At 39.0% G+C, this 26,349-nt stretch overlaps 1 protein-coding gene across 1 annotated transcript in view; it reads left to right on the top strand.

Moving 5' to 3' along the window:
- Window positions 1–5,011: 5,011 nt before the first annotated feature.
- The window catches only part of PHF14 (PHD finger protein 14), a 138,269-nt gene continuing 116,931 nt past the window's right edge, over window positions 5,012–26,349 (top strand). The window contains exons 1-4 of the mRNA XM_087821184.1: window positions 5,012–5,189; window positions 5,677–5,787; window positions 14,284–15,038; window positions 21,526–21,670. Coding sequence (XP_087677310.1) covers window position 5,189; window positions 5,677–5,787; window positions 14,284–15,038; window positions 21,526–21,670 — 1,012 coding nt within the window. The 5' untranslated portion in view covers window positions 5,012–5,188. The remainder of the gene's footprint in view (window positions 5,190–5,676; window positions 5,788–14,283; window positions 15,039–21,525; window positions 21,671–26,349) is intronic.

Consider the following 26,349-nt stretch of genomic DNA (forward strand, 5'->3'; position numbering starts at 1 on the left):
ATGTTTTTATTGATTTCAGAGAGACGAAGGGAGAGGGAGGGAAAGAGATAGAAACATCAGTCATGAGAGAGAGTCATCGATTGGCTGCCTCCCGCAAGCCCCCTACTGGGGATTAAGCCCGCAACCCAGGCATGTGCCCTGAGCAGGAATCGAACTGCGATCTCATCCTCTGAGCCACTTCAGCCAGGCTTATATAGTTATTTCATGAACACCTTTCTGTACCAAATACTGTATCAGAAAATATGTTAGTTGAGGAAATAGAAACCACTCTGGGTAGTTTATACTGAAAAGAAATTTGGTGTATACAATATCGTTTGAAAGGCTGGAGGAGTGAAAGTCAGGGATACAATGGGACTTTTAATTTCAAGATCATACAATGTAGCTGTGATCTAGAAGTCAGAAAACCAGTGCTGCTATTGCTGCTAACCTTTTCCAGAATAGCTCTTCCAACATGACCTTATACCTTTGAAGGTAGAAGCTAGAAGGTCGATTCTATTCTCATTGATAATGCAGCTTTCTTTGCTGCTGCTACAGTTAAGAGGTTTCTGCCTCCCTTTCTTCTAAGTCTCATGATGTACATAGGTGACTTGATATATCTGAATCATATAATTGTTTTAAAAAATTCAGTTCCTCTGACATTGTTAGTTTTACTTAAATATTTAATGATTCCTGGTTGCCTATATGTCTTTATACATAGATTGTGTGGTATTGGTCGCCAGAATTTATATACCTTGCCTAAATAAGAAGACCTCACCCAGCAGATGTGAATACAAGTTCTGTTCATAGATGTCCCTGCTCCAATGGTTGTGGTGGGTGGGAAAAGAAGGTTGATGGTAGAGGGAGGATGCATGTGAATAGGCTCTCCCTTATGAGTTGTTTGTATGTTGGATCTTCCTGTTTCTTGTGGCAGTGGATAGTCACTGGGCTCACTATTTCTCCTATAAACCTGGTGCCCATTCTGGTAATTTCTAGAGTCAGATTTCCTTCTTCTTCTTCTTTTTTTTTTTAACATATCTTTATTGATTTCAGAGAAAGGAAAGGAGAGGGAGAGAGAGAGAAACATCAATCATGAGAGAGTCATTGATCAAGCCCACAACCTGGGCATGTGCCCTGACCAGGAATCAAACCGCAATCGCCTGGATCCCAGGCTGACGCTCAACCGCTGAGCCACGCCCAGCCGGGCAGATTTCCTTCTTAATAGAACCGAACTTGAAGTTTTATTCTGGGGAGAAACTCTGTTTTCCATTTTTCTGGAAAAAGGATTGTTATGTGGCTTTGTTCCTTCCAATGAATTACCCAGCCTGTTGTCCAAGCCTGTCCTTTCTACAGTCTTCATTATCTCTCATCTGAGCGTTATATGGAGATTTTACTGGAAGAACTCATTCAGTGCTTCCTCTCTTTCACTTGGATAGGATCACTAGCTTCTTAGTCTGGTGGGTTTTGTTGGCAGTCCGAGGCCACCTCCATAACTGTGAAAATTCTTCAATAGCCCTCAAATGTTTGCTGGGTGACACTTCTCTAAGGTTATAGCAGTAGTATGATTTTATGGCTGTATTTCTATTTATATATTTGTGATTTCAGTGAAATTTGGGGAGGGCAGAAAGGTAATTCAGATGTTCAGTTACCCTTTGTGAATCAGACCTATTGTCCTTAGACTTATAATAAACTGATTTGCACTTTCCTAGATGCTTTGAAAAAGTAATCAGGATCTACATTTTCTCCCTCAAACCACGTAAGACAATTCAATTTTTGTTTTCATTTATTTTACTTTCCCCAAGCACCTCATCTGTTTATCTCCAAACCTCCTGGATTTAGTTTCAATCATAAGGAAGAAGGTTTACTAAGTAGGTTTTTAAATTTGGAATGGAAGTTTCTACAGCACAATAGAGAGGTTTGAGGGGGCAGATAGCAGTGGTAGTTTGGGTCAGAAGACTAGAAGTTCAGAGAGATTGGGAGGGTTTACATTTTTAGTAGTGATGAGGAAAACAGCAAGATGAGGTTGCAATATAATTGGTACAAGAACCCTGGCTGGTGTGGCTCCACTGGTTGGAGCATCCTCCCATGCACCAGAAGGCCGAGGGTTCGATTTCCAGTGAGGGCGCATACCTAGGTTCTGGGTTTAATCCCCAGTTGAAGTGGGCACGGGAAGCAACCAGTCAATGTCTTTCTCTCACATCAATGTTCCTCTCTCACTCTGTCTCCCTTCCGTTCTCTCTCAAATCAATAAACATATCCTTGGGGAGGATAAAAATACTAATAATAATTGGTACAAGTACTGTTATGATGCCCTGAGGGCATGAGAGGTAGCCCAGGTTTTGAGGAACCTGACTAGTCATGCTGTCTTAGATCTGGGCATTTGCACATGTCCTTTCCTGCTCTGGAACACCTCTGTCTCCTTTCCTCCCATCACCAGGCCAGTCCAGACACTTTATGTCTGGGTCCAAATATAACTTTCTCCAGGAAGACTTCCCTGAGTGTCTTCTCTCCTGTATGCATGTGCACTTTCTCTCTGGTAGCCCTTTTCACAATATACAACAATTGCTTATTGACTGGTTTGTATCCTCAACTATATCCTAAGCTCTGGAAAAGGAAAAGACAACTGTCTTGCAGAAAATCCAGCCTCTCTGTAACCATCCCACAAACTGTACCACATAAATACTTACTAATTTTCAAATTTAATGTTATATCATTTAATTCCAGTTTATAAAAGCATTAAACACATGTTTCTTTAAAGAGTAAGCTCCAATACAGCATTATATGATTTGATTCCTACATATTTAATTTATAGTCATTCATAACACTGTATTTCCCTGTTACAAATATTGCCACATTAATAACGTATACTTGTAGAATAAACAAGTGAACCGAATCAGCTTCATGCACATCTTTCTCTAGCCTTGATATATAAACATTTTAAAAAGTATTAATATTGCTCAGATTCTAACATTTTAGTATTGCTTTTAAAAGTAGCTAACCTGTCTGTGAATAAGCATGGGCTTTGGAACTGTTGAAGGTGCGGACCCCTAAGAAAGAAGATACCCACAGAAGAGGGCTCCTGGTGGCAAAGTAGGCTCGAATTTAAAAGCGAGTCAAGCAGCCTGCTTCTGCACAGGGACCTCTAATGCAAACCACACTTCAGGTGGAAGCCTGCACCTGCCGGCTGCCTGCCCCGGTTCCTGCCCTATGATCCAGCCCTTCGAAAGGAGGTCCTGGAATAGTATTTCAGTCAACAGGACAGGCTTTCTCTGTCCCACCGGAGGGGTAGCACAGCTACGTCTCCATCCAGAATCTTCACCGGCCAGTCAGAGAAGCTTCATTTTGACCCATCAGGAGAGTGCTTTTTGGATCAATCAAACTGTGAGGATTTGGTGTCCTCACAAAAGTCCCAGGGGCAGGGACTTCTGTCTATAGTCTCTCCTCTCACTGCACTTTCCTTTCCGTGGGAGACTGAAGACTGTTTCCCCGGCTGGAGCTGAAACACCAAAGATGTGAGACGTGCGGCTGGGGCAGCCCAGGGCGGAGCGGCTCACCCGGAGGCGGGCCGGGGCCGCCTGCCGCCTGCCGCCTGCCGCCGCGCTGCGTGGCTCCCTCGCTGAGTTACACGCCGCTGAGCGGGCCGCCTGCCGCCGCGCTGCGTGGCTCCCTCGCTGAGTTCCACGCCGCTGAGCGGGCCGCCTGCCGCCGCGCTGCGTGGCTCCCTCGCTGAGTTACACGCCGCTGAGCGGGCCGCCTGCCGCCGCGCTGCGTGGCTCCCTCGCTGAGTTCCACACCGCTGAGCGGGCCGCCTGCCGCCGCGCTGCGTGGCTCCCTCGCTGAGTTACACGCCGCTGAGCGGCTTCACGCCGCGCTGTGCCGGCCGAGCTGTTTGCGCTGGACAAAACTCTCTTCACTGCACCCAGAACTAGGGATTCCTGCTGGCACTGGGGTCGCGCCAACGCCCATCCACTGAGGGAAGGCTGCCAGGCCTGGCTGTGCATACTGTCCTCAGGTTTTTATATGTTTAAAAATTCGTTTTAAAAAATAAGTTCTCTAAGTGGATGAAAGGCACTATTTCACATTCGTGTGGACACACATCACGAGTGAGTGCACAACATACGTGTGAGAGGGAATATTTCCCCTGGGTGTATTATCTCTTTCTCACAATTAAATGTGTATATTTTATTTATGTGGAAATGTCTGTCCACAGTACAATCACTGTAACAATAGTTAATATAAAGTAATGCTTTTTCCTCTGTTAAAGAGTTGTAATTATCAAAACAGCAATTGAAGAAGGTCTATTGCTAATATTCTCATATTACTTCCAGAAAATAAAATTTCCCAACGTTCCGAGATATTTTAAGGGATGCAATTTATGGAAGCAGCAGAAGAGATGGTATGTTGACAGTGACTTAGGTTAGCAAACGTCCCAAAGGGAAATCGTATTCTGAGTAAAACCTTAAAAAAGTAACACCAGGAACCAAAACTGGCCCCTTACACATCTGGGCTGGGGGTGGGGCTTCCGGGACGTGTGGGAGGAGCCACGCAGGGTCGGGGGTTTCTCGGTTCCCGTGGCACTGCTCGGCTCCGCTCGGCTCCGCTCGGCTCGCTCTCGGCTGCCTTTCGGCTGTTCGGCTTCTCTCCCGCAGGGCGAGCGGAGGCGAGGCCCGCGCAGGCGCTCTGGGCTCCGCTGCACTCCGGGCCTCGCTCCGCCAGAGTTTTTACTTCCTCGTCTTCCGAGCTGTATCCGGGTCGCTGCGTCCCCCATTGTCTCAGGCAACCGGCGCCTCGGACTGTGCAAAGTCTGGGTCTTTTGTTGTTTCTGGTGCAGGCTAATAAAGTTTTTCTTTCTTTTCTTTCTCCCCCCCTAACAGTTTTAACGGGGAACGTTAACTCCTCAGGGCTGCCGGGGTGGCCGCGCTGCCGGGACCGGAGGGCGCCTGGGCCGTGGGAGCGCCGTGGGAAGGGGCGCGAGCGGCGGGGGCCGGTTCCGCGAGGACCAAGGGGCGGGGCGGGCCGGGGGGTGGGGTGCGGGAGGGACCGCGGGGCTGCGCCCGGGCGGGGACGCACGCCCCGATCCGCCCCGCGGAGCCGCAGGTTTTCAGTGGCCTCTCACGACCGGATCGGCGGTCTCAGTGCCCGACCTCGGCGCTGCTGGGCTCCCGCAGCCTCTCCCCGGGTCTCCTCCGAACGACCGCCTCTCGGATTCCTTAGTAAGTGTCGGAGCCTCCGCGGGCGGAGAGGTCCGTTTCGGCCGGTGCTCGAGCCCGAGCCGGGCCGGTGGACCGCAGGGCGGGGGTGGGGTGCTGGGCGCGCTTCCCCTCCACGGCCCGCGGGAACGATCGCGGCTGCTCTCATTCCCTGGGCCTTGCATTTGCTTCCTGTGGATGTCACGGTGTCTCGATGAGGGATTATGGGCGAGTCCAGAAACATCACAAGATGCGCAAGAGGGGCGGCTGCGGCGGGGCTGCGTCCGCCTTCGTCCCGCGCGGGCCGGGGCTGCCCGCGCCCCCGGCCCCCCGGCCCGTCCCCACCCCTACCTTCCCCGCACCTTTTGCACCTTTTGCTGAGAACTGAGTTAGATCAGGACCCCCGGCACGGGGCCTTCTGTGCCTTCCTTCCCTCAGCACCACAGCTCTCCCCTGTGCTTTGTGTGATTTTAAATGAAGCTATAATTTTTTAATTTTTATTTTTTAACAGTGGATCGCAGCTCCAAGAGGAGGCAGGTGAAGCCGTTGGCAGCTTCTCTGCTTGAAGCTCTCGATTATGATAGTTCAGATGACAGTGATTTTAAAGTTGGAGATGCCTCAGGTAAATGTTTCTCTCTTCCCTTTCCCAGCTTTCCAGAGTTGGGTTTATTTTCAGACTTTTTTTTAAAGAATTGGTTTTGATGAAAATGCCAATTTAAAGTTAAAGCACACAAACGTCATTTATTTTGTCCATTTGATTTCCCACATCTCTCTAGGATCCTCTCGCTAGGTCTTATCATTGCATCTGTTTTTGTTGGTACTTAGATAAGGAGCCTGCAAGAGGACCTATTCCAAAGATGCAAAAACATTTGCTCTATTCTTTGCTTGAGATTACATTCATGCTTATTTTATGGATAGAGGAAAAAAAATTGAGAGAGATCACGAGGTGGAGTAATATCCTGAGAGTGATGTGAGCCATGAACTGTTGATGAGAGAGTAGGGTTCCTTTCTTTTCCAATCACGTGGCCCCCTCTGAGCGATGTTTTACTAAAACTGACCAGAGAAAAAAGTTGTGCTTTGTAGTAGCTGCTGGACCTTGTGGATTGGGCCATTCAAGGCTCTCTGAGATGTAAAGCGTGCGTGCTTGCTCTACATTTTGTGATTTTAAAAACAATGAGCTTTTTTTAAAGGTTATGTATTCACATTGCGCAAAACTGGAAAACAGAAGAGCATGGTTTACTTTGTATCTTCTGTTCATGGTAACTCATGTAGAGATACATATAAAATTTTAATTTCAGGAATCTGAGAAGTGGATACAAATTTTGATTAAATATTTTATGTGAATAATACCAAGACACATGAACAATAAACATTACTTATAATTCTGCCCCTTTTGAACGGAAATTTAAATAAAGTGAGAAATGTAAGCCGTTCCAATTTCATCCCTTTAGAAGTTTTTTAAAATTAATTGATTTTATTAATTGATTGATTGGAGAGAAACATCGATTTGTTGTTCTCTTTTTTATGCATTCATTGGTTGCTTCTTGTATGTGCTCTGACAGGAGATCTGACCACAACTTTGGTGCATTGGGATGATGCTTTAACCAATTGAGCTACCCTGCCAGGGCTCATCCCTTTAACAATTTTTAAGTATTCTTCCATAAAATTTTATATGCTTAGTCCTATCTCCTTTCTGTTTTTTTCCTGCTAGGGATGATAGGAAAGGATGAAGTTAGGTTGTATTACTATTATTACTTTTAATAGCATCAACAATCAGAATTCACTTGTGATTTACTGAGAACTTTTTGTTTCTATAATCTCATTTAACTTTTAAAGTAATTTAGTAAAGGAGATATTTTATAGATAAGGAAACTGAATTTAAAGAACTTGCTTGAGGCCCTTGAGGCATCACTTTATGAACCTGGAGGTCAGGGCTTGCTCCTCAGTGGGGACCCGTGTAGGAGGCAACTGATCAGTGACTCATCACTGATGTTTCTATCTCTATCTCCCTCTCCCTTCCTATCTGAATTCAATAAAAATGTATTAAAAAAAATTAAGATCTTGCTTGAGGTCACTCAGGCCATAATGGAATCTAATCCATATCTTTTGATTCCAAAATTTATAATCTTTTCTATGTTTAGATCCTAAAAAGAGATAGGAAATAATCTTAAACCAAAACTACTTGGATGTTATGGTGACTAATTGAGGTCACTCCTAGTAACCAAAAGTTGTTAGGTTTATCTTGATTGTTTTTTTAACCTTTGCTTCTCAGCTTTTTTATCTTCCATTCAGTTGATCCACTGATGCTTGGTACTTCCAAAGAACGGGTAGGGCAAGGGGGTAAAATCCAAATCTACTTTAGTTCTCTTGGTGAACCCTTGGCAGAATATTCTTGATTAGAATGTTTTGGTTTGTTACGGTCCAGATTGTAAAGTGTGACAAAAATAGCTGGTTCTCAAAAATTACGACTTATTTGAATACCATTATGAGAAAAACTCCAAAGCTTAATTTACTTAAGTATTCCATAAATATTTTTTGGCAGTAAATTCTGATTTTTATTTTTTAAAAATTGTATTGATTTTAAAGAGAGAGGAAGGGAAGAGAGAGGGGGAGAGAAACATTGAAGTGAGAGCACAACATCCACTGGCTGCCACCTGCATGGCCCCACTGGGGATTGAGCCAGAAACCTGGGCATGTGCCCTGATCTAGAATTGAACCAGTGACCTCTTGGTGCGTGGGATGATGGTCAACCCACTGAGCCACACTGGCCAGGGCAGTAAATTCTGATTTTGTAAATAATTTTTTTCTTTTTGCTTATTAAGATGGAGTAATTCACAGGTATCACTTCTCTTTTACAAAGGTTAAAACAGTTTAATCGTACAAACTACTTTCTCAAAATAATTTATGGTATCAAGCTAAGTAGAAATTCCTGACCTTGTTAAATCTTAATCAGAGTTGATGGGAATTATCTGTTATTTGCGGTAAGTGTTAGGATGAGTTTTGTTAGCTGATAATTAAAAAAAAAAAGTAAAAGCACTAAAAATCTATATACTTTCTGTTCCCTCTTGTCATAATACCTAGCTGGCTGTACTTGTAATTTACTTTCCAGACCTCTGTGGAGATTAAATTTGTGACCCTAGATCAAAATTTATTTGTGTAGTCCTTGATGTAATTGTAAATGAGAGTTTAGTAGAAAATTATTTTCTTTAAAATAGTTCACAGTCAATAGACATTAAGTGGTATCTTCTGCTCTTGGATTAGGTACATTGGTGTCTCCCATAGCTGAGATCTTGGCTTACTCTAGATTACCAGTGACTCCTGTTTGAGTCTTTTTCTCTGCCTGAGGTAGTTGGACTCTTCCAGGAAATAAAACATTAGTTAGACTTATCCCTGGTTTTCAAACATGCTGATGTTGTGGAATCTCAACCCTATCTGTGAATAGGAGGTTAAATTTAAAGTGGAGACGTAGAAACCATTTGTGGATCATAGCTTCTTTCAAAAAGTTTCCAGAAATGACTCCTGCTTCCTTAGAACTTAATGTAAAAATGCTTAGATTGATTGACCTCAATTTTCACCTGGATTCTGTGCATCATTTTCTTCTGATCATTTTGAAATCTGAAATTCTGACTATAAAACTTCTTATTTCTGTTTGGCTATAAGAATAAATATAGCCCTGGCTGGTGTGGCTCAGTTGGTTGGGCATCCTCCCGTGCACTAAAAGGTTGCCCAGGTTGCAGGCTTGATCCCCGGTCGTGGGGTACAGGAGGCAGCCAGTCAGTGTATTATTCTCACATTGATGTTTCTCTCTCTCCCTCTCCCATTCTCTCTAAAAATCAAGAAAAAAAATCTTGAAAAAATAGAATATATACAGTTCCATAGCCAAAGGTTATTATATTTAAGACCCTTGCAGATAAACATAATTTTATTCATGTGTTTCTCAGATAATAGGTCTAAAAGGATAAATATTGCTCAATAATTATCAACAGTTAATAATTATTAGCCTCTACCATGAAAAAATTATGGACTGAAAATAGATTTTCTTTTATCTCTAATGTGAAAGTAGAGCTAAATTTTTCACTTTTCATTGAGGAGAGTCAATAAATTTTACAATTAATAAGTCCTAAAACAGGATTTAAGTATATTAGAATTATGGTGCTAACCACCAGAAAAAGCATATGTAGAAATGTTAGGTGAAACTATATAAAATTACCACTTTTATAGGTATAAAACTGTCAAATATTGGCAATTTCATGGTTTGGCCTAGTTCAAGTGGTTATATTTGAGACTTGGACCTAGGATTAGGGCTAGGATAGATTCATTTAGTAATCTGCTACATAAATGTAATCTTTTTGAAGAAGAGTACATGCATTTTACTAAATGACAAAATAACAATGCTGTGTCCCCCAACTCTGGCCAAAGTGAGATGGTTAACTTTATATTTTTCATTCATTCATTCATTCATTCATTCATTCATTCATTCATTTATATTTTTATTTTTTAAAAAATATATCTTTATTGATTTCAGAGGGAGGAAAGGAGAGGGAGAGAGAGAGATAGAAACATCAATGATGAGAGAGTCACTGATCAAGCCCACAACCCGGGCATGTGCCCTGACCGGGAATCGAACCCCGATCGCCTGGATCCTAGGTTGACGCTCAACCGCTGAGCCACGCCCGGCCGGGCTATTTATTTAGTTATCTTTTGAAATAGGTTTGATTTTTTAAAAATTTATCATTATTGTTGAAAGTATTACAGATGACACCCCTTTTCACCCCATTGACCCTTTCCTCCTCCCTACTCCAGCCCCCTCCTCAGGCCTGCACCACACCGTTGTCTGTGTCCATGGGTGATGCATATAAATTCTTTGGTTGATCTCTTGCTGCCCCCACCCCTTCCCTCTGAGATTCCTCAGTGTGTTTGATGCTTCCATGTCTCTGGATTTATTTTGTCGGTTTATTTTCATTAGATTCCAGATATAAGTGACAGACAATAGGATCTCATTTATATGTGGAATCTAATGAAAAAAATAAACTGGTTAACTTCATATCTTAAGTCATAGTTTAGTGAGGTGAAATTGTCAGAAAGTAATTTAATTGGAAGAGTCAGTCTGGGACTTTGCTTTGGTAATATTTTGTGCTTAATCTGACTTTAGCTTAAGTGGATCAAAGTATGTTCATTGACCATTGTAGCTTTGTTTAAAAGCACTTTTCTGAATGTTATGGCAAATTCACTAAGAAATAGTGCTAATAATAGAGTAACTAGATAATATAATGGATAGATGATACAGCATATGATTGATCACTTATACAGGTTAAGTCTTTCAAAGGATATGGGACTACTTTAGACTGGATTTATTGAGGAAAATTCAATGAGGAGATAGAGTTAAATTAACAGCCCAAATCTAGGTGGAGGAAGTGTTGTGTTAAAAGTGTAGAGGCTGGAAAATATTGTTTATTAATCCTGGATCACAACTGAATAAAAGAGGAGACGAGCCAGGGAAAGTAGGATGAGGTCACATTGAGGCCTTATATGCCAGACCAGGGTTTCTCAACTTCAGCACTGTGGACATTTTGTGCCGCACAATTCTTTGTTGTGGAGGCCTGTCCTGTGTGTTGTAGGATATTAAGCAGCATCCCTGTCTTCTGCTTACTAAATGCCAGGAGCATCTTCTCTACCTAGCGCCCCCCACCCCTGGTTCTTTCATGGCACCCATTCTCTAGACACTGTCAACTGTCCTCTGTTGGACAAAATTGTCACACCTGGAAATAGAGGGTGAGCTGAGTTGACTGGCTTTTTAGCTGTACAGGATTAGTCAAACTGGTCACAAGATGATAACTGAATAACCAGCAGACTGGTGATCTGTCTGTTGTCTGTCTGGCTTGTATGTTTATAAAACTAATCGCTCTTGAACTTTATCAGTGAATGGAATAATTAAATAATTAGATCTGATGAACAAAGATGGTTTTTTATATTGCAAAGCTAACATAAAAACTCTGATTTAAGTCATACTGTTTTTTGTTTTTGATTTTATTGTTTGATATTAATCATGGGGAAAACTTAAGCATTGAATATTGTGAAGGGATTCTTGAAGGTTTTTTTTAAATTCTGTAACGGGAAGAAAATCTGTAACTCTAAATTGAAGTAGCTCTTGATTAGAGAGATTTTGATAGATTGTGTGCTTGAGAAAGGTTACCTTCTGTTTAACTGAATAGGAAGTAGGGATTTCAATTTTAAATATTTTTTTCTAGTGTAAAAATTATTTATTATAGACTTAGAATTAACTGGCCCGTATACCTAAGATTAGCGTATTTGAAGTATTTGGATTATTTCTCTGTCTGTTCTTTTTTCTTTAAAGGGTGTAAGTGATAGATTTGGAATATGGCAGAGAGTCTTCGTTTGAATTTGTAGTAAGAGGAAATTTTTCTTTGCAGCCTACAAAAATATAGACAGCCAAGGACCCTGATTTTCTCATTGTTATTATTATTGCCAAGCCATGCTGGTAACTAAGTATTTTTATCTCCATCCCTCAAGTACATATGTACCAAAAAGAAGTGATGACTAATGAGATGAAGTTATTTTTCAGACATCAGAGAAAATAGAATGTGACATATTCCTGATGCCTGCAGTTGGAGTCGGCTCATATGTCATATTTGGAGTGAAGGGTTGGGTAAGCTCCTAGGACTTGGATTTGTGGAAAAACTCACTTTCTTGTAATGCTTTGTTAACAGGTGTAAACCACTTAAGTTATTAAAAACTGTGCTCTGTTCAGGCCTGGTTCTAAAGTAAGAACAATCAAAGTATCACTTTCCCTCTACTTTGAAAAATGATTAATTGATTGGTATTGGCAACAACCACCAAACCAAAATTACAATAATTCTTGATGTTTTGTAAAATTTACTAATAGCAAAGTTGGATTCCTCTCAGTTTTGATCAGGTAACCACGTTCGTGCCCTGGTTAATCTTTTGTATCTGTTGTTACGTTTTTATTGGTAAAATAACTAGCAGTACCTTTTAGGTTCTTCTAAAAAGGCTTCTAGATTAATCCAGATGAAAAGTACCTTTTCTCCATCTCCCAGTTCTTCATTATTGTCTTGCTTATAAGATGTTCTAGTTTTCTTTAGTCAGTGTGCACAGAGATTCTTTTTTGCCTTAGAAGTGTTTAGTCAACTCTACTTATTGTTTAATAGATCATTGTCTAAAATATCTAGAAATTACTATATTTTCCAGAGGTAGATTGTTTTTGTAGGTTGGGTTTGTTAGTAGTATTAAAAAAAAAGTCATAATTTTCTTAATGATTTATAGAGCTATTGGACTGAAGTCACCTATTTGTGAGTGATATTGAGTCCCCATACTTTTTTGAAATCCAAGGAGCTCACAAATCCAGAGGTGTTTCCTAAGTTTGGCATAAACCTATTTGATGGTAAAACCTGATTGGTACTGATAGTTTATTTGGAGTGTATGTATCTTACTCTAAATATTCATACATTTTATTGCAGAAGTAATGTATTCGATTATAGGACAGGACCATAGACTTCACTGGGGGTACTAGTGTGATATATTGTCCAGATACCATTATACCCTTCTAAAATTTAAAAAAAAAAATCTAACTTCTAAAACATCTGGCTCCAAAAAATTCAGATGAGGGATTGTTGACCTACATGATTTTGGTTCCTATGCAAGATTTCTTAGGATGAGAGTGTTTTTTCACAACAGTCCTGAATAACCTGTGGGTATCTGCATGATAAACTAGAGATTGACAATGATTTTATAAGGTCAGTCGACATCTGTTAAATGTTAGACTTTTTTTTTCTTTTTTCTTTTTAATGTGATTTATCTGGCAGGATTTTTATTTTACCAGTCATTTGTAAAGGATTTTTGAGCTATTTTAAATGTCAGGTATTAATTATATACAACTTTCTTTACATCTAATGCCCAATAAATTATAGAGGCTAAGGCTGGTTGAGTTAACAGAAATTAAAATGGTGTAGAAACATAAATTTTCCATCATTTGTTATTACCCTTTTCTTGGTTATAGGTGCAAAGTATTCATCATCTTACAGATTTTATTACTGGTGTTGGCGATGGGTGTGGCTAGTTTGTTTCCCACTTCCTCCTGTTCCCCTTCCTTTTTCCTCCCCCCACCCCCATATCCCTCTCCCCAGATATTTTAGGTTTTTATTTGATCAGGCATAAAGATGATTAGGAGGTTACTAAACAGTGTTAAGAGCTGGGCTGTGCCAGGCAGGAACAGGAGAAACTTTCTAGAAGGCTTACAGTCCTATGTGAACTCTTTAATGTCCTTAGCCTATCTTTTTAGTGACTGTTGTGGCTGCTTATTTCCAAGACGGCTTAGTTTTCTAAAAATTCATTAATTTCTTTCATTTTAGGGGATATAGCAGTCACTGCCTAGACTTTTTGAAGGTTTAGGTAACTCTTATTGATATCCTAGTAAGTAACCTAATAAGCAGGAAAACTGGTAACTTCTGTTGCAGCCTCCCTTTGCTGAGCCATTGCTCTTGTCCCCTCCCACCTGTGTGCTTGGTGCTAACACTGATTGGTGTGTTAGGGGTGTAGTACACGGTGACTGGCGTAAATACCTGCGCTTAATTTTGCTGGGTAAAGCATGAAGCGATGGAACGAGGTTTTTTGGGCCAGGATTTTCTTGTTCTGGATGTGACGCAATGCTTGGAAGTCCATATAGTTTATGAAAGGAAGCTGTAATAACGGAAGAGGAATTTGGTGTGTATTCTATTATCATTAAGTTAAAATCAAGTACCCACTTTATAAGGAATGACATTTAGTTTTAGAAAAAAGTTGCCTCCAGGGTACCAAATAACACATGTGTTGTACGACAAAACAGTGCTCTTTTTAAAGCATATTTTAATTTAGTTACGTATTTTCATCTTCATTAGTGCTCTGTTGAGCTAAAACCATCAACCAGCTTCATTGACTTACCATTTAACCAGGTTAGTAATGTCTGCCATCACTTGCCTTAAATTTGTTTATATCGTTTGACAAGTTGTTCACAGGTTTTGGTGGTTTCATTTGTGTCCGCGTTGTGTGTGTGTGTGTGTATGTATCTACATATGTGTGGTTTTTTTTCTCATATTTTCAACAGATTCTGAAGGGAGTGGTAATGGAAGTGAAGACCCCTCAAAGGACAGTGGAGAAGGCTCCTGTAGTGATTCTGAAGAGAATATTTTAGAGGAAGAACTGAGTGAAGATGTTAAAGTCAAAGAAGAGCCAGTTAAAAACCCTGCAGAGGAAGACGCACTGTCGTCAGAGAAACAGCTAACGAAAGCGGAGAGGAAGGAAGAAGAGAGCGGAGAAAGGCCGCGCAAGAAGAAGGAGCGGGAGCGGGAGAGAGAGAAGGAGGGAGACAAGGGCGAGGGGGAGAAGGAAGCGGCCGCCGCGCCCGACCCCCTGGCCGCCGCCCCCGCCCCGGCCACCAGCCCTCCCGCGGTCAGCGCGTCGCCCTCGGGCCCCCCCACGGCCGCGGAGGAGCAAGTCAGTGAGCCCAAGAAGTGGAACCTGCGCCGAAACCGGCCGCTTCTGGATTTCGTGTCCATGGAAGAGCTGAACGACATGGACGACTACGACAGCGAGGACGACAATGACTGGCGGCCCACGGTGGTGAAGAGAAAGGGAAGAGCTGCCTCTCAGAAGGAGGGCAGCGACGGGGACAACGAGGACGAGGAGGAGGAGGGCAGCGGCAGCGACGAGGAGGAGCACGAGGGCCCCGAGGAGGGCCGCGGCAGCCCGGCCAGCGAGGGCGGCCGGAAGAGGCGGGGCAAGGCGCCCAGCCGGAACTGCGCCGACGACGAGGAACTGACCAATGATAGCCTCGCCCTATCTCAGAGCAAGAGCAACGAGGTAGAGCGCCGCTTTTTATGGGTCTGTCTGTGGGGTGACGGGAGTGCTCGAGGCCGGGCCGCTCGGGCCGTAGCCGCTTCCCTGCAATCCCGGGGAGAGAGGAGGGAGTCGGTGTAACACATTCACTTGCTCAGCCACCTTTATTGAATTCCTGCTGTCTGTCACCGTCCTCAAGGAGCTCGCAGTCATCGTTCTCAAGGAGCTCACAGTCCATGTGCTTAGAGGAATATTCTTATATCCATAGACTTGGGAAATGGTAGGGTTTCTCCTTGACCTTTCTATCCTCTCACCCCACTGTCCTTAGGCCTGCTGAAGGATGCTAATTGGATTATGGAAAAAAGGGTCACCTTTCTTTCAACTCCGTTATGTTCATATCCACGTAAAAGTTTAGACTTTTAGAATACTTGAGAGCAAGGCAACAACAGCTTAACAATTGTCTCAGACTTTTAGAGATTAATTTTCAAGGTTAATTTCTTTACCAGTCGTTGCACCATTGTCTGAATGGTCACCAGATCTTTGATTTAGATGTATGGGAGTAAATATAAACGATATGTTTACATGTATTTAGTGAATAAGTTCTCTCTACAAAGAAATGAAAACAAACATTTCCATCACCAAACAAACATTTCTATCATAAAACTACATGTAATGACTCAGTTCTTCCACGTGATGTTCTACTGCTGAAAATTAGGTTTATCCATTGGGCCCGAGATGCAACATTCAAGACTCTTCAGTCAAACACATTTGTGTCTTTTTGTCTGTGTGTTTATGTATATGTTTTTCTTCAAAAGAAAGACTGAGTTGTCTTCCCACATGTAGATGTATTTGTTACATCACATGTAGAACTAGAATATAAGTGTCATTTTGTTAGTGTGTTTATAGTCATGAAAATTCACTTTCACTTTATCAAGCACTTTGTTTTTCATACCATTGACATAGGTTAAACTGGTAGAAAATTTTTTCTTTTATGCTTTATTTGTTCTTTTACATTTCTTCTGCTTACAAATTTTATTTAGCAGTGATTATCCATCTTAACTAAGTTTCATTAAAAAATATGGTGATTTTCTTACCGAAATAATACATAGCAGTCAGTGAGGGGTTATATGTCAGTAGAGATGAAACAACAGTTTATATTTTAGATTATAAACATTTTTTAACTTCTGTTGTGCCTACTTTCATATGAAGAGTGTTGCTTGCCTCCAGTGCTATCTTAATTCTTATCTTTAGGTAAAGAGAATTGTCATTTGGGTTATAATATAGTATTTATAATAATGTAGCACAGGCAGTTCCATATTCTCAGTGCCAATTTATGGAAATAGAAGTATGGAAAATCCAGCTGTTCACATTTGTTTTTTAGGTATGTATCCACTTTATTTTATAGCACTTAGTATTCCATCTGTATTTACTGAATAAGTTTACCTTTGGCAGCATCACTTTCTTCATTTTTATTAGCCTGACATTCACAAAAGTAGGCCGGCTAATGATAGAGGCAGCATGGATTAGACTTATGCTAAGATAGGGGGAACACCTTCATATGTCCAGAAATTTGCCACATAGAATCTCTTTGGTATCCATTTGTTAATAATCTATAATGCATAATATATTGCTTAAGGGGTTGTAGGCTATTTTTATGATGCACTTCAAGGTCACATGTGCTGTTTGGTTTTTTCTTACCAGAAGAGACTTTAGTAAATAATGGGACTTGATATATTTAGGTTAACAGTCCCAAAGGAATGAGATTCCAGAGTATTTCTTGGAAAAGTGCCTTGTTTCTTCTTAAGTAGCTAAATTAATTCCTCTTCTGTTATTTTATGTTAACTTTCCTTTTGCCTCTACCCTATGTAGAAATGTAGAACTTACAGAAAGTTAATTTTCCCTGAAAGCTTGATAACTGCTTTCCCTCCCAAAACTATTATTCAAATTCTTCAATAATTTTTGATATTAGTTTTATTGAAATGTTACTCAAACTAGATACTACATTTTGATAAAAAACTATTCAATTGAGATTATCATTTTATCTTATGTTTCTAAATTTCCTATTCATATGATCTTGATTTTGTAAAAAGATGAATAAAAGTAATCCTTGTTGCCTTATAGCCAATGTTTGTGTCTTCTTGGCTATCTTAGGTAGATATACCTTGCCAAGTGTCCGTTAGTTAATATGTATTTATTTGGTTATATTTGAAGTTTTATTTTTCTCTGCTTTATAAGTTTTCAAATACTGCTTTGGAGTAGAGATAGCTAATGTGGCTTTAGAAATACCTAATAGAATTATATTTAGTTTATAAGCAGATGCACTTTTTTTCTTGGCTGCTATGTCAAGTGGTTTGTAGGGAAAGGATGTTGGGTGTCATGTAAGTGATACCCAGGAACTTCAGGAACTTTGAAGTTTTTTAGGGGAATTTGATATTTTTTTGAGCAGGGGCCTTTTATAAATTATTGGCTGTTAATGGTCTGAACATCTTATCTATGCTACAGGCCTTGAAATACTCTAGAGCAGTGATTCTCAAACATTTTGGTTTCAAGACCTCTTTAAACTTTTAAAAAATTATTGAGGATCGCAGTTATTATTTATATAGGTTATATATCGATATTTACCATTTCAATTTAAAACTTTGAAATGTCAAAAAATAAGACATATAGAAGTATATAAGTTGTCAGGTCGATGATTCCATTGCCATCCCATGTCATGTAGCTTGTGAAAAACTTTACCTTACACCCATGATAAGAGAGTGAAAAAGGCAAATAGGCTTAGTAGTATTATGAAAATGGCCTTTACCTTGTGGACGGCCCTAAAGGACAGCTCCTAGACTATATCTTGAGAACTACTGTTCTAGAATTGGGCATTTTCTGCATAGGGGCACTTGCCTTTGTCAGTGGTATTATAGCATTTTTAAATTTGGTGCACTTTGAACAGTCTCCTCAGAATATGGTTATGTGTCTGTTATTTCAAACTTTTATCTTGAAGCTTTGAGATTCACTAAGTTATCTTGCCTTTTAGTTTCCTGAAGTAAATTTTTGGCAGAGGGCTATATAGTATTTTCAGAGCCTGGTTTCCATATTCAGGACTTTAAAAGAACTTTGGACTAATATATGACAGAAAGTCATAACAGTAGAAATTTTCAGATGGAAGTTACTGTTTTTTTTTAAAATAAAAGACTCAGTTATAATAAATGGATAGTAGTGTCTTGCCATGTGCAGAAATGGCAATTCTCCTCTGATTTGCTAATTAAAATGTAAAACTTTTGCTGAAATTTATAAATAACCACTGTGTTTAGGGCTTCTTATTAATCAATTGCCTTTTTACACATTTCAAAATAAAACATTTCTTTAAGGTGTAAACAATCAATTTTTAACACTGTACAAAAATTACTTGAGATTCTTAAGAATTTAACCTTGTTTAAAAACATGGAACTATTGGTCAAACTTCTTGGTATACTAACTTTATTCCCTTCTTCAAGGCAATAGATTCCTTTAATTCTGGTTTTACATGTAGTGTGCTGGAATTTCCTTCTATTAAGGATACATATAACTTAGAATTTACCCTGTTGTATAAATTATTTATAATCATCTATGTGGAATACACATATAAATGAACACTAAGCATATTTTAGAGCCACGAGACCATTGGGCAATATTATAATTTTTGGTATAAATTTAAAATCTCAAGGGAAAAAATGAAATTATTTACTATAATTAATTTACTATAGTGTCCCATTTATTCTTATAATTACCACTAGAATCCTTTAAATTATTCCATAATATTAAAGTTATATTCTAAGTGATACTCTCATGCCATTCAAAACCAACTTTCCCAATTTCTATTTTTATGTAAAAATCATATTTTCAAATAGATTTTGTGGTGAAAACTGTCTTCTCCAGAAACTTGAAAAATTATATATACAGCTTTAGAAATATGTTAATGAAAACTAATTAAGTTGGCTTTTATATTCTGATTATAAGTGTGCTAAAATCTATGTTTGATCTCTTAAAGACAACTTAGAGCATAATTTTTTTTTTTTTTTAAATATATCCTTATTGATTTCAGAGAGAGGAAAGGAGAGGGAGAGAGAGAGATAGAAACATCAATGATGAGAGAGTCATTGATCGAGCCCGCAACCCGGGCATGTGCCCTGACCAGGAATCGAACCCTGATCGCCTGGATCCCAGGTCGATGCTCAACCGCTGAGCCACGCCTGGCGGGGCATAGAGCATAATTTTTTAAGAGACTGTTACTCAGATTTTCCCATTGAAGCACTGCCTGTGAACCACTGGATTGTGCATTATCATTACAGGGTGCTATTTTCCCTCCATTTGTCTCTCTTTGCATTACATTTCTAGTAAGAGTTTCTAATGATAGGGAACACAGGGCCAGAGACACCAGTTAACTTTGTTATCTCTGCCTCTAAATGATAATATGTATAGGAGAGAAATTGGTGTGGAGATATAATTTAGCCACTTACTGTTTTCCTGAGCAAAATAGACAATTAGGAAAATACTGGAATTAGCTACCTGTTACTTTTTCTGATCCATTGAAATTTTCTTGTTTCCCATATGGATAAACCTTTTTCAAGGGCTGATTAATTGTTGTAATTCCACCAGATAAATACTGTCACAGCCCATAAATACGAGTATCCTCTCAGTCATGAAACTCTGGTTATTAGGTCTTTCCCTAGTCTGTGATTTTTTGAAACCTAGATGTGCTATCCTAAGAGAAAAGTCACTTTGGACTTAACCATATTTATAGTAGCTGTGGTCACTGAGGCTTATAACTTCTTTTGTGGTTCCAAGGGAGATTCCTAAATGTAATAAATGGTCAGCTCAATGTTTCTCTTTTCACCCTCCTGCAAGAAATAGAGGAAAGGAGAATGGGAATGAACATTTATTGAGTATCTAGTATGTCTCAGGAACATTCTTACATACATTATGTTTTTAATTCTCACAATAACCTCATGAGGTAGGTATTACTTTTATCATCCCATTTTACAGATGAGAAAACTACAGCTTCAAGCTCAACAGCTATTAAATGAGAGTTGAGAATGAAACCGAACAACATTTGACTTAGAGTGAAATGTGAAACATGGCTAATGGGATAAAAATCTGGGCATATTTTTATTTTACTCACTGTACCAAAGTACTGTAAAACATGAGTTTTCTTTTTAGGAACTTTTTACATTTATTTGCTTGCCATGTCCAAAGCCCCTAAACTACTTTGAATTTATAACAAAAAGAAGCAAAATATAAAAGTTTAAAGTACTAGAATTCTCAAGAGAAATTGCATATCTCCCTGTTGACTTTTGCACTCTTTTCTGATCTGTTTTACAGATCAATTGCAAGTTTACGAAATATACTGATTGTTATTAATTGTGACATTCAAATGTCATTCATTCAGATGTCACAAACTGCTATTGAAATGATAACTAAATGTTACCTTTTAATATTGGTCAGTTTAAGAGAACAAAAATATATAAAAATATGAAACAATATAGTGAATGTATAATATGGAACTAATTTATTAGTTTTTTTCTGAATATGGTTAAGTTATTAAATGAAAATATATAGACTTAAGTGCCATCTTTTACTATGTAACACTAAGCCCAGTCTGTTAAATATGACAAGAATTATTATCTTTTTAACTTACCCTTTAAAATTTAAATCCATAATGCAGAAGGTTTAAATTAAAAGAAGCAAACTCTTCCCTTTCTTGAAATTTTATCTTTTTATATTTATCTATTAATATATCTTTTTCCTTTTATATTACAATTAGCTAGGCTCTTTATTACCAGATATTTCTTGACATAAACCTAATATGAGTACTCTGATTCTCCTAGCAACTAATCAACCTGGACCCTTTTTTAGATGGTTTTCTGTACCTGTATACATGGACATACCTAGGTAGGCCCTCATGTATCTATCATCCAGTAGTTGGATGACCCTGGAACTCCTGAATTACCTTTATACACATCAGGAGTGTAGGCCTATAACTGCCATCACATACATAGTTGCTGACAGGTTTGCTGATAGGTTATCTTGAATTGCTTTATTCCTGTTTAATATATGCATGTCTTGTCTTCCCTGGGTAGGATTGTAAGTCTCTAAAGAGCAGGAGCCTAATGTTTTATACATTTTAAAGCAATGTATAGGGTTAATAATTACTTACAGGTTACTTTTTCCTTTCTCCTAGATTAAGGGTTAGACTACACAGGGTGGCAAAGCAGACATGGAGTTGTTGGTTGCATGCTTGCTTTTCCATTCCCTAGAGGAGCAAGTACATGGGACTTGAAGAGAAGTGAACCGTTAGAGGGCGCTTGCAGGGTCCTTTGACACAGAGGTGTACTTCTCCAATGTAGCCTGCTCTGAAATTACTAAAAGAATGGAGAAGGCAGCATAATTAGGGAAATCCATAAAAGAATTTTAAGTGAGAATTTATTTATGAAAATTACCTTTTCATTTAAATACGTGATTTTCTTATATGTTTTAATATTAGGACTCGCTGATTCTTGAGAAGAGTCAAAACTGGAGTTCTCAAAAAATGGACCATATTCTGATTTGCTGTGTTTGTCTTGGAGATAATAGCGAAGACGCTGATGAAATAATTCAGTGTGACAATTGTGGTATTACAGTCCATGAAGGTAATTTTGTTTTGTTTTTTCCCTTTTCAGAAATGGCTGATTGACACTGCATTTAAAAAAGTAAAATCAATTCTTTTACACATTTGTACTATTCTAAGATTTTCCTGTAATATTTCATGATGTTTGAGTTGATATAAGACATACTGAATCCTTCAAGTACGATGGGTATTATTTTTCAGATTGTGTTAACTTTAAATATGTTTTAAATTTTTTATTGTTATTGGGGTGATATTGGTTAATAAGATTATATAGGCTTCAAGTGTATATTATAATATATCATCTGTATATTGCATTGTGTACTCATCACCCAAAGTTTCTGTCACCATATATTTGACCTTCTTTACCCTCTTCAACCTCTCACCACTCTAAATGTGTTTTAAAGTAATAAAAATAGAAATGTTACTATGTGGACACCACAATAAGTCTTTGATGGTCAGTGTTATAGTTTTCTTTCATGACACTATTTATTCTAGTTTTTAAATGAAATTTAGATGTAGACAAAGTCTAATATGTTAGTCCAGTAGAATGCATTATAGTATTTAAAAAGTAACATTCTAAGCATAGTGATATTATACACTTTCTCCTTTCAGAGTTATTTTTAATTTTGAACTTGAAAGGAGAATATGTAGGGGTCATCTTTTAAAATCTGAAATAGGAGTCACTGTAATATACTGAAAATATTTTTCCTGATTATAATTTTTGAACCTTCTTTGTTATATAATTTTAAAAAAAATTTTATTTAATATATCTTTATTGATTTCAGAGAGAAGAAGGGAGAGGGAGGGAGAGAGAGAGATAAAAACATCAATAATGAGAAAGTCATTGATCTGCTGCCTCCTGCATGCCCCCGACTGGGGATTGAGCCCACAACCCGGGCATGTGCCCTGATCGGGAATCGAATCTCAATCTCCTGGATCCTAGGTCAATGCTCAACTGCTGAGCCACGCCTGGCCAGGCTGTTATATAATTTTTTTTACTTAAAATTTTTATTTTGATGTAATTTCTGACTTACAAAAAAGTTATGAGTAATACAAAGAATTCCCATATTTTCTTTACTCAGATTTCACAGATGGTAACATTTTGCTATACTTGTTTTATCTTCTCTCATATAACAGTTTTTTTTCTGACCTCTGAAGGAGTAAACTATAGACATAATGCCCTTCTACCCCTAAATACCCATGTGTATTTCTTAAGAAAAAGGGCATTCTCTTAAGCACATAATTATCAAAGCCAGCAAATTAGCACTGATAGAATACTATCATCTAATCTACCGACTGTATTCACATTTTACCGATCATCCCAATAATGTCAATTCTAGCAAAATAAAATCCAGGATCATTGACTGCATTCAGTTGTCTTTATTATTTAGTCACCTTTAATCTAGAACATATCCTGTGCCTTTTTGTATATGCCATTGGTATTTTTGAAGAATACAAGGCCAATTCTTTTATATAATATCCTTATTATGGGCTTTTAAATTTATGTTTTCTCATTATTAAATTCAGGTTATGTGCTTTAGGCAGGAATGTCATAGAAGTTATATTGTATTCTCAGTGTATGACATAGTGTAATGTTTATTTGTCCAGTTGCAGGGGATGTTACTTTACTTGGTTGAGAAGGTGTCTTCAGGTTTCTCTGTAGTAGTAAAGTTATTATTTTTTCCTATCAGTTAATTCTTTTTTTTCTTCTATCAGGGCCATGACTTCCATAAAACAGCATTTCAGTGGCCTTGCCCTTACCCGCCTTTCTGGTATTATAGCCCTCCCCCCAGCTGGGAGTCTGCTCGACTTGTGGGACCTGTGGGGCCTGTGCTGTTTAACCAATCCTCTTGCCTTCATGTGAAGCTGCCCTCGCTTGCTGCTAAGGCTCACTGTGGGAATGTCTCCTCTTTCTGTTACTAGTTCACTTATTTTTTTCAGTAATGTTTGTTGAGTACCTTCCACGTACTAGGCATTCTGTAGGTTTTGCACATGTGAAATAACCAGAATATAGAAGTTGCTGACTTCATGGAGCTTAATGTTTGGTAACAGAGACTGGCAATGAAAAAATAATAAATAAATACATATCAGGTGGTGATCTGGACATTGGAGTATTGGGAATGCTATGGATGTGGGTGGTTGAGTAGATAGTTAGAGGTCAGTATTTATAGAAAATCCTGTCTAATAAGGTGATATTTGAGCAGTGACCTGAAGGATGTGAGGGAGAAGCCCTATGAATGTTTGGGGGAAGAACACTCTAGTATGAGAGAGTAGTGAGTGTAAATTCGTGAAGTGGGAACATACTTGGAGTGTTTGTATAATGGCAGAGATTGGTATGGCTAGAACTGAGTGAGCGAGCTGGTTCTTGGCAGGATAGAGGTTGGGACAAACCAGGTGAGGCCTTGCAGGTCATAGTACTGATTTTAGATTTTACTGTGATGGGTATAAGAAGACATACATGAGTTTTGATCAGAGGATTAATCTGATTTGATTTATATTTTGGAGGGATCACTCTGACTGTTGGATTGAGAGTAGACTGAAGTGGTCTAGTAGGTCTAAGGTGGAAATCAGGAAGATGGTTTAGGGAGACCATTGCAGTGATCCAAGAGAGGAATAGGTTTTCAGGTAGACAGTATAAGTTTGGCTTTAAGCCGTCTGGGTGTAGGTAAGATGTTGGGACTGGGGAACATGTGGCTGGCCAGTGAGATAGAAGGAGAACTGGCCCCTTATGCTGGAGGGCAGGGAGCCACTGAAGAAAAGGCAGATTACCCGGATTGGTAGGTGGCAGGTTTAGTAAGCCAAAGAACGTGGGAGGTGTGTCATGGGCAGCCACAAGATGAGTTTTTTGCACCTGCTGGCCAGAATCTCAAAAGCTTCCATAGAAGCCTTAACTAGGGACAGTCAAGTACCAAGTCCAGATAATCTCATCAGCACATTTCTATCTCAGGCTTAAGGCCTTGGACAGCTTCTAGTGCAGGGAAATGCACATTCCAAAACTGAAGGGGAGTGGGAAGCCCCCAGCTGCCCAGGTCCAGTTCCTGGGTCAAACCTGTGATGAGGTTCCCCAAGAAGCCATTTGCACTTTATTTTGTTACTTGTTTTACATTTCCTTAGTCATTTCTTAATAGGTTGTCTTTTTCTCACTGACTTATTAGAATTCTTTTTTAAAATATAGTTAATCCTTTGCCTGCTGTATGTTACAGTTATTTTCCATCCTGTCCTGTACCTTTTCATTTTGTGATATTTTTCAGTGTTTAGAATGCTCTCTTTTATACAGTCACATTTATAGATCTTTCTCTACTACTTTTTAAGTCCTTACATGAATTTTCATCTAAAATTAATTAATCCAGAGAAAGGGGAAATTTTCTAAAGCGTAATAGGAAACTAGTGTTGCTAAGGTTTGTTTGCTTTTTTCAAATTCAGGTGCCTGCAGATTTCCACATTGTAACTCAGCCATGCATCTTTCCCTTAAAGATCTCATAGCTAAACATAAACAGCTGCTTTATTTCAGAGAGAAACATTTTACGCATCATAATATAATACATGGATGCTAAATAAAACGTGGGAAATAGAGAACAGAGAGAAGAAAATTTGTTTCTACTGGTCCTAATATCCAGGCCACCACAGTTAGTGTTTTGATGTGTTTCCTGTGTCATTCTTTTCCTCCGCCTCCTCCTTGTTAAACATAGTCCTGAAGCAGTCATAATGAAGAGAGACTTTTAAGTTGAGGGTTTGCTAAAAGATAGTATTCCAGATGTTGCTTTTTAAATGTATGATTGTCTAATTAGTTTTCAGAGGACTCACTTCATCTAAATGTAGATAAATCTCCTTTCTTTTTGAAATGGAAGGGTTCCAGACTGTCAGTGTAAACACCTTTGTGACAAGATCTTGTAACTGACTTGTAATACTAGGGTACCCCTGACTGTGCTGTCAGTTGTCCTGATACACTGATTGCACCATGTCGGAGGAAAAATGTCAGGTATGTGTCACAGTATATGGCAGAGCACTGGGTAGTGCACTTGCCAGCAATTACCCTTAATTTTAGTTGTTAGGCATTAAATCAGATCAGGTCTGCTGAGCGATGTTTTCCTCCTGTTTAGTTTTCATTCTGCTGTTAGCCTAGCCCTACACCATTTTTATTTCTTAGTGTATGCAGAAATATATCTGCATGAGTGTTTACTGGTAATAAAGTTGGTTCTTTTATGCTTTAGGATATATTTCTGACAGGTACATGTATAAGTTCATTTCTCATAAACAACATGACTCACTTTAAAATCTTTCAGTGGATTTTGTAATCAGAGGTTTAGTGATAAGATGTTAAATAACTAAGAACTGTTTTAAGTTTTTATATGGCAACTTTGTGTTCCTATTTTTTCCCTTTCTATACTAGAGATAGTTAGGATAGATATAAATACATACTGCAGATGAGGTGATTCAGTCTCAGAGACGCAGTTTGTCCAGTTATATAGACAGAAGACAGAAAACTGCAGGTCTTTTGGTCCCTTGTGACAAATTAAATGGGGAAAATTTCCACTTATTTGGACTATGCATACTCTTGTATAATTCAAAACAATTGTAAACACATTTTATATTATTTTCCCTTAACTATGATTTGTGTAGGATGCATGTGTTACTTATATGTTGATCCTAATCAGATAGCCATAGAAACATGCTTTCTGTGTTTACTCATTTGAAAACATG

This window comes from Miniopterus natalensis, chromosome 10, assembly GCF_054644295.1.
Source record: "Miniopterus natalensis isolate mMinNat1 chromosome 10, mMinNat1.hap1, whole genome shotgun sequence".
Classification (NCBI taxonomy): Eukaryota; Metazoa; Chordata; class Mammalia; order Chiroptera; family Miniopteridae; genus Miniopterus; species Miniopterus natalensis.